The sequence below is a fragment of the Triplophysa rosa genome, linkage group LG18 (assembly GCF_024868665.1).
Source record: "Triplophysa rosa linkage group LG18, Trosa_1v2, whole genome shotgun sequence".
Classification (NCBI taxonomy): Eukaryota; Metazoa; Chordata; class Actinopteri; order Cypriniformes; family Nemacheilidae; genus Triplophysa; species Triplophysa rosa.
The window spans coordinates 15,361,838-15,373,861 of NC_079907.1; the positions used below are offsets into that span (position 1 = coordinate 15,361,838).

At 39.0% G+C, this 12,024-nt stretch overlaps 1 protein-coding gene across 1 annotated transcript; it reads left to right on the forward strand.

The window, feature by feature from the left end:
* The first annotated feature begins 137 nt into the window (after window positions 1–137).
* On the forward strand, window positions 138–9,896 carry foxk2a (forkhead box K2a). Its single transcript, XM_057358736.1, has 9 exons — window positions 138–607; window positions 1,616–1,810; window positions 1,922–2,063; window positions 2,766–2,912; window positions 5,299–5,492; window positions 6,093–6,289; window positions 6,422–6,688; window positions 6,780–6,980; window positions 8,181–9,896. The coding sequence occupies exons 1-9, from the start codon at window positions 315–317 to the stop codon at window positions 8,345–8,347; spliced, it is 1,803 nt and encodes a 600-aa protein (XP_057214719.1). The 5' UTR covers window positions 138–314; the 3' UTR covers window positions 8,348–9,896.
* Window positions 9,897–12,024: the final 2,128 nt, after the last annotated feature.

Consider the following 12,024-nt stretch of genomic DNA (forward strand, 5'->3'; position numbering starts at 1 on the left):
TCCCTCGCTGATTGGTGAATAGCGTTATTCCACTTTCTAAGTTAACGCCCCATTGGCCGTCCGCTTTGTCGCTCATCCCAGCCCCGCCTCCTCTGTTTGTTTGGTAGAGTTTATCCTTTACTCATTCTCTCTGTCGCGGCTGTGGGTTGGAGCCGCTGTCCCTGGGCTGGCACGTTCCTTAGTATTTATTTCTCATCATTTGATTCGATTCCCCCCACTAAATTTTGCAATCAGGCCTTCCGACTGACAAACAGTCGTTCGGTCCTTCATTTTGATAGTCTGAAATTTACGTCAAGAGAAATACTCGTAAAAAGATGGCGGTAAGCGGGATGTCAGGGTCGGTTGTCGCCCGGCTCGAGGGCCGAGAATTCGAATATCTGATGAAGAAGCGCTCGGTCACCATCGGTCGGAATTCGTCACAAGGCTCCGTGGACGTGAGCATGGGCCACTCAAGCTTTATTTCACGGAGACACCTCGAGATCTTCTCCGCCGGCGAAGACGGAGCGGGCGGCGGAGATTTCTACCTTCGATGCCTCGGCAAAAACGGGGTGTTCGTTGACGGGGTGTTTCAGAGACGAGGGGCTCCTCCTCTCCAGCTTCCCCGCATGTAAGATCATCATCTTTGCTAGGAATTACCAGCACCGGCTGCGATGCGCAGAAGTAGATGCGTTTGCGGTGTTAGCGCGCTGCATTTGTTTTGTTTCGCGAGGCAGCACGTGTTGATTATGACAACCGCTACTAACGCACGTCTCATGTTGTCTGCTAGCACTGCACCCTTTGATTAGCACAGCAGCTAATCGTTTACACCGGTCTGTTTACACAACAAATCCAGCGGTCACTCTGCGTTCCCCATGATTTCAAGTTTTGTTTTAATGATTAAATCTGAGATTTGCTGCCTCCAAGCACACAATAATTCAATGACCGAATTGCCAAATTGGAAATTGTAGTTAAGAGTAAGTCTAATAAACAAAACGTATGTTTTATACATGCTAATCGATTATTTTATTTTAACATTGTAACATTGTATTAAAATGATATATATGCAGGTATTTCATGTATGTATGTGTGTGTGTTTTGTTTGGAAGCTGCAGTTACATACATTGCTTAAATGCATGTTAGTAGGATCATATGATGTTTTAATTGTATAGTCCTTTTTATAATTGATAAGTCCTATTTATAAGGGAGATGCACCAGTTGTGTGCCTTTTTATTATTAGTGCATAGAAGTGGATTTGTAGCAAACTACATTCAGAGTTAAAAGATATAGTTGTTAATTCCATTCGGCTTGAAATTAATATAAACATGCTCTGCCAAGTACTTCACGTGCATGCTTTATAGTAATGCAACTGGGGGCAAGTAGTAAATTAAAAACACCATTCGAGAGCATGCACACAGTGAGGTCATTGTCTTTGAGCAGACTCAAGTATGTCTCTGATTGTATATATATATCTGTCATGTAATCAGGTCATGCTGGTGTCCATATATAAACCAGGTCTACTTCTGTCCACAGTTCCTGGCAGTCTGCTGTACAGCTGTATAATTGTTTTTAAAATGCATTGAGACAGTAAATGATCATCTGCAACATATTGACGGATTTGTTTTATTTCCGTTTGTAGGTGCACCTTCAGATTTCCCAGCACAAATATTAAAATTACGTTCACTGCCCTGTCCAATGACAAGAGAGACCGCAGAAACGCTCCTGAGTCTCCTATGAAGGCGGTCCAACCCCAGATCTCACCGCTGACAATCAACATTCCAGACAACATCGCCCACCTGATGAGTCCACTACCATCTCCAACAGGTACAATCAGGTAAGCCGATCATTCAACTTTTTAACCAAACTGTGTTTTTTTTAAAGCTGCATGCTTACATTATTACAGCATTGAAAATTCTGATATCATTTGGATGTATTTGTCTGTCAGTGCTGCCAACTCATGCCCATCTAGTCCTCGAGGGGCAGGGCTATCCAGTTACAAGATGGGTCGTGGTCTCACAGCTGAACTCATCAATGAGAATTCTCAATCTGAAAATGACAAGGAAGCTTCCGGGGGCGACAGTCCAAAAGTATGGGATATTTTGATAATGCACTCAGTTTATCTAACAGATGATGTGCTGTTTATCAACATGTAGGCAAATTTGACGTTGATTTGTCATGTTTAAAGGCGCAGTTTTTGATTTACAGCTGCCATTAGCGTTGTATTATAGATTTGCAAGGAATTTCTCAGTCCAAACATGACGGTGGCCACCACAGTACAAAAAGATGTCGTTGGCTGAGACAGCCAAGTCTTCTTATGTTGACGCAGGGAAGAGATCATGGCGGGCATTAGAAAGACTGTAGAAAGAGCGATGTCTTGTTTATTACATAAAATAAAATATCTGTGGATTTTAAATATAAAAATAAGGATAAAAGTCAGGCAGGAGCTAGGATCTGCGTTAATATTATAAAGACATCCGCGATCCATTTCACCACTATACCGCAGGGGAGAGGGAGAGGAAACTCGCGTTGTAGAGTTGTTTGTCTGTTTAGGGCTGCTGTACAAAACATGCCGGCGAATTCAATGTATGTAGGCCCGCTCTGTATGTAGATATAAATAAATTGCTTATTCTAAGGTATTACAAACATAACGGTTCATTACTTAAGGTCTTTATACGCCTGAAGAAATAGTTTTGTATATTATATTGTATTTCTGTCAATAGATCCTCCTTAAAACCCTGTATTGTTCCTTTAATATGTTAACTCTTATAATGGTCTTTTGTTTTGAGCAGGATGACTCCAAGCCTCCTTACTCATATGCGCAGCTGATTGTCCAAGCTATCACAATGGCACCAGACAAACAACTGACACTGAATGGAATATATACCCACATTACAAAGAATTATCCATATTACAGGACAGCAGACAAGGGCTGGCAAGTGAGTGTCATTCATTTCTGTTTATGCAGTGTCTGCAGTCAGAGTGTGTTTGTGTATTCAGTTCTACAGTGACTTTTAAGGAATAAAAATTTTGCGGAATGGATTTACACATGACAAAATGCGTTAAAGGGATAGTTCACCCAAAAATGAAAATTCTGTTATCATTTACTCACCCTCAGATTGTTCCAAACCTGTATACATTTCTTTGTTCACAAAGCAGAGCAGATCTCGCCCCCCATTGACTCCCATAGTATTTATTTTACCTACTATTGTAGTAAATGGGGGCGAGATTTGCTCGGTTACTGACGTTCTTACAAATATCTTCCTTTCTTTTAGTAGAACAAAGAAGTTGACACAGGTTTGGAACAATCTGAGGGCGAGTAAATGATGACAGAATTATCACTTTAAATGCAGTTAAGTGTACTTGGCTGTTTTTTGTAACTAAGAGCATTATTAATTCGACCAAAATATTAAAAGGGTTCCTATCATGAAGAATCAAATATGCTTTGCTGTTTTGAGATTTAAAAAAAATGGCTATGTAAATTCAAAGTGAATATTAATTTAATGTCTGCAAAAGGAACTTTACTGTTTTTGAATTAAGGTAAACATGTGCCCATCCACATTTACGTGTCAGTAATGTCTGTTGGGTGATGAGAAACCTTCTGGTCACGATACTGTATCATTCTTTAACACCAGAATAACAAATAATTGGAGTTAAACAAAGGGAAATGGTCCAATCTTGTGATGACTGTGTCTGAATAGCTTTCTAACGGATCCCAATATTATAAACGAGTGGCGGAAGTTTTATTTTTAACCGTCTGATCAATTTGAATGCCACTTGTCTAAGTGGATTGTTTTGTGATGCTGTCTCAGTGTAATACAGACATTGCTAAGATGTTGTTATGGAAATATGAAGCATTTTAAGGCTATATTTGACATGACGGCAAGCAGCACTTAGCTTTGTTACTCATTTCATATGCATGGAGCTGTTCCGTTTTAGGCGCAGTTAAGGTGGATTTTTACTTATGCGTCAGACTTACGCCGTAGCCTATGCAGATACGCGTACCCTACGCCGTAGCCTGACACGCACCTCTCCAATGACGTAACAACGCAGCAATGCGACACGGACCGCAAGTGCTGTGATTGGTCTGCTTGAACCCCCTCCCTTCAGGTCAAAAAACTCTGTTACAGCATCGGGTTTGCTCAACTCAACTCGGGTATTTACCAACTCAAGCTGCAAAAGTGACTGTTCACTTGCCGGTATCGCTGCTAATGCTTCTCAGACAGTGTAAACAATGAATCGCTTCTTCGGGTCTTGTCTTGGTTACACAAGCAACGCGCCTGTGGACACTGACGCCTAGTGTCGACATGGACAATGACGCACAAGTACAAATGAAATCCTGCGCGTTGCCTGTGCGTAGGTCCGACGCAGAAGTAAAAAACACACTTTACATTCAACAGAAGTTTTCTGTTTTTAATATAGACTGACTATAGATAGACTTTTCACAAAGCAGCTTTAGAGAAAACATTTAGTATAAAAACAGGATGTAGAATTTTTTTATATCAGAATCATGTAGAAATAGGAAAATGTTACAACTGGCAGGAAAGACGTGAAACAAGTCATTTAGCAATAAATACAACTGTGACAGTGATAAATTCTATAAAGTGCTGTAAGAATTAAAGGGAAAGTTCACCCAAAAATTTAAGTTTACTCACTCCCTAGTAATCTGTATACATTTCTTTTTTCTGATTAACACAGAAAAATATGTTTGGAAGAATGCTTGTAACCAAACAGTTCTTGGCCACCATTAACTACCATAGTAGGAAAAATTACAATGGTAGTCAAAAGTGCCCCAGAACTGTTTGCTGTCCTACATTCTTCAAAATATCTTCTTTTGTGTTCATCAGAACAAAGAAATTTATACAGATTTGGAACAACTCGAAGGTGAGTAAATGATGATAGAATTTTTACTTTTGGGTGAACTTTCCCTTCAAGATCCATTCACACAAAGAATAATAACTTATTATATTGTTATTATAATAATGTGTTTATTCTATGGTCACGTGGTACAGTTTTACATCTTAAATGTGCCAGCCCATTGAATGGATTTTGATTGGCTGTCTGTGTTTTATTATCATAAGCTGGTAAAAATCACTCTGAATGTGATCTAAACTGTATCGTTTCTCTGTATCATTATAGTTGTGGTGTGGAATCAAATCATTTTAAAACTTTATAGATGTCGTCCTTGGTACCTTTCTGCTTTAAGCCAGGTTAATTTTGATGGGACAGTCCTCTTCCCAGATGTGCACATTTCTTTTTTATTAATCTCCTTTCTCATTAATGGTAAATTAAATTTGACTTGAAGTTTTTTGTCCTTTTTTTCAGAACTCAATTCGCCATAATTTGTCCCTAAACCGCTATTTTATCAAAGTACCCAGATCACAAGAGGAGCCAGGTAAAGGCTCTTTCTGGAGGATAGACCCCTCATCTGAGGGCAAGCTCATTGAACAAGCTTTCCGCAAGCGCAGGCCACGCGGTGTGCCGTGTTTTAGGACCCCACTAGGCCCCCTGTCTTCAAGGTAATTTTTTTGCAAACTCACCTGCAGTTATTTAAATTCCTTTACGAGGCTGATAGCAAATAAAAAAAACTGTATAATCAGATGTGTTCATGTATTGCATTGACAAATCCTCAATACAATGACTTCTGTCCATCATAAACCTGTGGCTTATTTGACAAGCGGAATGAAACCATAGCATCCAGCTTTCTGGGAAGTTGTTTTTTTCTGCTTGCTGTTAATCCAACAAGTTATATTTGATAATGTGAACCGATGTTGAACTTGTTTACGTCCTATGTTTGCTTTTCTTGACATCATTATTAGGTGTTTGTAGCCAATTGGTCAAGTAATTGTAATTTGCATTCACTTTGTTTGTGTCAACTTCAAAATACATCCAATACCAGGATAGGTATATTTGTTTCACTAAATTAGCTGAATTTTTTTATACATAAGATTTGCTTCAGGAGATCTTATAGTCTAGTCCTCATTTTAAAAACACTTGTCATGAAATATTAACAAGATTGGTTTGAGAATGTTATGGTGTTGTGGTGATGGGTTCAATCCACTTTTTGTTTTGAAGTCCAAATATTTCTTGAATATATTCAGTTTGTTTTGTCCTTTCAGGAGTGCCCCAGCATCACCTAACCACACGGGGGCACTGTCAGCCCACTCGAGTGGTGTACAGACCCCAGATAGCTTATCACGTGAAGGCTCACCTGTTCCCATGGACCCCGAGCCCACCCCTGCCTCCGCTCCTGCTCCAACTGTCCAGCCCAAATTAGCAGTCATACAAGAAGCTTGCTTTGCACAAAATGCACCAGGTAAAATATCCCAATCAATAGGAATCAGAATTAATCTCAGAGTATATGTTTGCTTTGAATGTTTTAAAAACTGAGCTAAAACACACGTTCTCACTTCAGGTCAGTTAAGCTAACTTCAATTTTTCTTCACAGGTTCACCCCTCAACACCCAACCAGTACTCATCACAGTCCAGCGGCAGTTACCACAGACCATCAAACCCGTCACCTACACCGTAGCCACACCAGTGTCCACTCCCTCATCCCAGCAGTCTGTCATGCAGACAGTCCACCTGGTGCATCAGATCCCCGCCGTTTCTGTTGCCGCTGTAACGCGCGCTGTACAAGCCCAGGCTGTTGCCACTCAGACTATGACTATTAAAGCAGAGCCACACGAGAACGGAGAACACCAGGGGGTCAAAGGTAAGGTGCACAAATTATTCAAATGTTGAATTTACCGTGTCCTGTTGAAGAATTAAATTCCTTATTTTTTATATTGTAATGTTTTTCTCAGTGAAAGTGGAGCCAGTGCCTGCTATCACCGCCACTTCTATAGGTGGAACAAGTCGAGTCCTTCAAACGTCCCAATCCGCCCCCATACAGACAGTTACTATAGTGCAACAGGCACCATTAGGCCAGCATCAGCTTCCTGTTAAGGCAATCACACAGAATGGAACTCATGTGGTTGCTGCTATCCAAGGGTCAGGAACTACAGGTGAGGATATGCACTTATTTTTTGGATTATATTTCACTATTCATGATACAGATATCATACCTGATAACTAGGGCTGAAACGATTCCTCGAGTAATTCGAATACAAAAAATCATCGAGGCAATTTTTGTTGCCTCAAAGCCTCGTTTAATCCATTTAACTACAGTACACACGGAGCGCTGTGTTTCCCCATGGACCGTTATTACTAACGCACAGCCCGCTAAACTCTATTCATGTTACAGGGCTCTCAAGTCGCACGCATTCACTGTGAGACACACATTTTAGTCTGTTCACACGCTCACATGTATGTCTCATGCTGATAAATAACTGATAGCTTATTGAAATGGTGAACTGCTATTTTACTGTTTTAGTCTATTTTGCGAGTGTAACTTGTTTTCCGGCTGCATTGAATCCATAAAACTAGATTCGGACTAGTGGATGCAGAATCCTGTTATTTACACATGCCATCTGGCTGTTCTGTGTGTCTGAGTGAATGAACTGCACAGTTTAACGTGCTACATGCGTGATGCTCATGAATTTGTCTGCGTCTGTGCTGTATGAGGACAGGAACAGATGAACTTCATCTCCAGAATTGCTCTGAGAGTTTATTTCAGAACATTTTACTGAGTGAAGCTAACACACTAAAAAATAAGCGTCTTCCGACGACCTGCCAAAATAAAAGTCTTTGTTAACTCGGTATTTTTATGTGGACAAATATTACTATTTAATAGTAAAAAAAGAAACTAAAACTAATTTAGATAAACTAAATGCATCATGCATAAGCTGAAGTTAGTTGTTTACCTTTGAAATTATTATCTAATTATCTATTTTTATTAATGTTTCTTATTTATACATTTGTATTAGGCCTATATTGCATTTTGAATGTAATATGGCAATGGAATGTACTAAATGGGTTTAGTCACAGATATTAATGTATGCAATTTCAGCAATAAATGTTAATTTTTCTAAAAAGGAAACAAATTAGTTGTTCATTTTAAGAGACCCGTCTTATTTTCTCTTGTATATTTAGAGTTGTATCTTTCGGAGAGAACGGGCTCTTTTGTGATTTGTAAAATGACGTAACGCTAAGTGTCATCTCTGATAAAGAGAAATGTGATCCAAACGGCTATGTTATGAGATACAATTGTCAATCTGTCCAAGACATTCAACTAATAAAATTGTATTCCTTGTCATGCACATCAGCGAGCCCTCTCCATATGCTGGCAACCCATGCCTCTGCCTCGGCATCCCTGCCCACCAAACGTCAGAATGGAGACCAAGCGGAGCTGCCTGACACCAAAAGGGTCAAGACTGAAGACGGAGCTGTCCCTGTCTCAGCGGAGAGAGACCAGCAGAGCACCAGGGATTAGGGCAGCCGTGTCTTGACCTTTGACCTCAACCCTTTTTTTTGCTTCTCCCCCGCCACCCACCTGCTATACTCACATCACCTGTCAGTGAACCCAAGGTGCCAAATAGTGAGATGAGCTGAAACGTCAGTGGATTTTTGGAGCGGTCTAATGATTAGGGGTAAATGTAAAAAAAGGTGCATACAGGATGTGGAGGAGACGATAGAGATACTGTTGTACTTTGTGAAAGACTGTTGAAGGTGTGAAGGAAGGCGGGCAGTGGGCCTTTTACATAAATGGGTAAATACTCACAGATATATGTACACATATATTAATATAGCCTACTTGAAGTTAAGAAATGAAATGTATTTTAGATTCGAACTGGGTGTGACCCAGAAGAGAAGGTCTCCATCACTAGTATCTCTGGGCCGAATGTGAATGGAGAGGAGAGCATGGTGTATGGGCAAATAGACAACCCCTTTGTGTTATGAACAAACAAACAACCGGCCAATGACGTATGTAAATGTATGTAACGCACACACGCATGCGTATCAAATGTGTGGTCACAAGTCCCCCTTCCCCCTGTCAGAGGTCTTGAACATATGCATTAACCTGAAGAAGACTTAAAACATTCAGACAGGTCAAACGTGGACTTGCCAAAAACATTTAAGATGGATTAGCTCTTAAAAATGTGAACCTGCTCATCATTTCATCTTAATATTCACCAATGGAAAATTAGCTTGTTTCTCTTTGGCAAAGAGAAATGTGGGGAGTTTTCTTTCCTGTATCATGGCAGCTAGCTACCATGTCAACCTACCTAATGCAGTCTTTAGTAGATATGCAGTATTTTGTCGTACATGTGTACATTAGGATCTTATTTGTGTGTGTGTGTGTGTTTGTTTTCTGCGGCACAAATACTCAACAAAAACAGGCAGTGCTGAGGTCATTTGGAAATTTTTTGTACTACATTTTTATTTCACAAGGTTTTTGTTTTTTTAAGACGTGGACTCGTGGTCATGGAAATGAATGTAGTTTCTTCATTTTTTGTTCCAAAACACTATTAATTGAGGGTTTGAGTTATTTGCTATAACATTGAATCAAAATGATGATTACTTGCATCCTCTTGTTTTCATATTTTAACCAATAACCTATGAGAATTATATTTCCATTTGTACTTTGTTAAAATATATGAGTTTGCATGAACTTGAGGAAATGTGCTGTACCTGATTAGTTTTCCTGGTAAGGGAACTGCAGAAGATGAACGAAAAAAGCTAAATAATATTTTATAAAATTTGGGATCATTGCTGCACTTACATTTTGGTTTTGTTATTTCCCTTTCTCCCCATTGTTTTTCATTTCTTTTATATTCAGTATGTCGTTGGCTGTGTTTGTTATCTTTGTGTTAAAGTTGTCTCTTTGCCTGTTAATATTATTTTATTCTGTTCAAGCAACTGAAAGACTACACGGATAGTACATGTTCCACAAGGAAAAATAAGTGGTAGATGTTGTTCAGCTTCAGTGGGTATATGCATTTTTTTATAAATTAAATTAAAAACTCCATTTATGTTCTGGATTCTTGACTGCTGATGAGTAGTCTGATTTCTGAGTTTCTTGTGAAGTAGCTAGTTTACTTTTAGGTGGTGCTATACAAGAGGACAAACTACGGTTGGGTCCATACATTTTTTGTTAGCTGTGTACCAAAATGTATTCAAGTTACAGTTTTCTAATGGATATTGTCTAAAAGTGCACACTCTCAGCTTTATTTAGAGTGTATTCACATTCAGATTAGCTGAAGGGTTTAGGAATCACAGCTCTTTAATGTTTAGCTCCCCCCTTTTTCAAGGGACCAAAAGTAATTGGACAGTCAAATCAAAAGCTGTTTTATGGACAGGTATGTGCTTTTCGTTAAATAATTTCTTCATAAATGAAGCATGTTAAAGGTATGGAGTTGGATCTATGTTTGGTGTTTGCATTTGGAAGCTGTTGCTGTGAACCCACATCATGGGGTTCAGGGAGATCTCCATGCAAGTGAAACAGACCATAGTTAGATTTCAAAAACACAACAAATCCATCAGAAAGATGCCAGAAACATTAAGAGAATTTGGTACATTCTGAGAAAAACAAAACAATGGGGAGCTCAACAACCAAAAAATCCTGGGCGTCCATATAAGATAAAAGTGGTGGATGATGGCATTATCCTCCATGATAAATAAAAACCTCTTCACAACGGCCAGACAACTAAGGAACACTCTCCAAAAGGTAAAGATGTCAATGAATAAACAATAAAGAGATGACAAGGACAACTACAGAGGGTTCACAACAAGTTGCAAAAGCCTCAAGACTATGGGTAGATTAGACTTATAAAATAGCTGAACACAAGCATTTTTTGGAGAGATAAAACTAATATCAACCTGCATAAGACTAATAGAAATAAAAACTACGGAGAAGGCTTGGAATATCTCATGATATGAGCAGACAACATCTTCAGTAAAATAGTGTTCAGGCACTGCGATTTTATTTCCATGCATGGTTTCCGAAGGCACTGGGTTACTGGTGTTTTTTGGTGGTGTAACAGAAGACGAGGCATCTGGATTAATTCTTCACTTGTCTGGACGCTGTGAATGGCTTTTTTTTTATCATGGAGAGGATAATGGCATCATCCACCACCACATCTTATATAGACATCACAGATTTTTTGTGGTTGTTGGGCTCCCCAGTGTGTTTTTTTCTCAGAATGTACCAAATTGTTGATTTGTCCACTCTTAATGTTCCTGCGATCTTTCTGATGGATTTGTTGTGTTTTTGAAATTTAACTATGGTCTGTTTCATAAAACAGCTTTTGAATCGACTGTCCAATTACTTTTGGTCCCTTGAAAATGAGCTGTGATTCCTAAACCCTTCAGCTACTCTGAATGTGAATACACTCTAAATAAAGCTGAGACTGTGTACTTTCAGACAATATTCATTATAAAACTGTAACTTGAATACATTATGGTACACAGCTAAAAAATGTGCCTGTGTCCAAAAATGTATGGACCTAATTGTATATTAAGCTCACAAAGACTTGGTCCAAGTCAGCCAATTTCCAAGCAAACTGGAACTACGAGTTGTACAGGTAGGATTTTGCAAGAAAAATGTCATTCCAAAGAGAAACCTCAGATCCTGGAGACCAACCTAGATTTGAAATGAGATGTAACTGTGCCTTTCATTGTATGATCGCTAATAACTCTGGGCGATACAGTATCAATTCAGGGACAAACGTACAGCAAAAGTCACTTTTGTAAAACACTCCTTTGTTGACACTCTTTGGGAAGTTAAATAACGCCCTAAAGGGAGTGTTTGCCACATCTGTGACTCGATTGATATGAGCGATTTATTCTAAATCTATTACATTTACTAATCTATTACATACTAAATCTATTATCTTTTCCAGTTGGATCGGATTTTAAACACTCTAGTATCCACAATTCTTTCTTTGACATCACAGAAATGAAATGCATTGGTTCCTGTTAGTAAACAAGGGTACTGTGTGTGAGTGAAAATACTTGTTTACCCGTAATTATCCTTAGAGGACATCCTGAAAGAATTAAATTATACTTTTACACACCCACCTTTACATTTATAATGATTCCTGGGAGGAAAATAAATCTTAGCTACCAAAAATGTTAATTAAACAGTTTGTTGACTAGATAGCTTTTCCA

Coding starts and splice junctions, on each gene's coding strand:
- foxk2a (XM_057358736.1), top strand. CDS start 315: ATGGCGGTAAGCGGGATGTCAGGGTCGGTTGTCGCCCGGCTCGAGGGC. Junction 608..1,615: donor CCTCTCCAGCTTCCCCGCAT/GTAAGATCATCA, acceptor TTCCGTTTGTAG/GTGCACCTTCAGATTTCCCA. Junction 5,493..6,092: donor CTAGGCCCCCTGTCTTCAAG/GTAATTTTTTTG, acceptor TTGTCCTTTCAG/GAGTGCCCCAGCATCACCTA.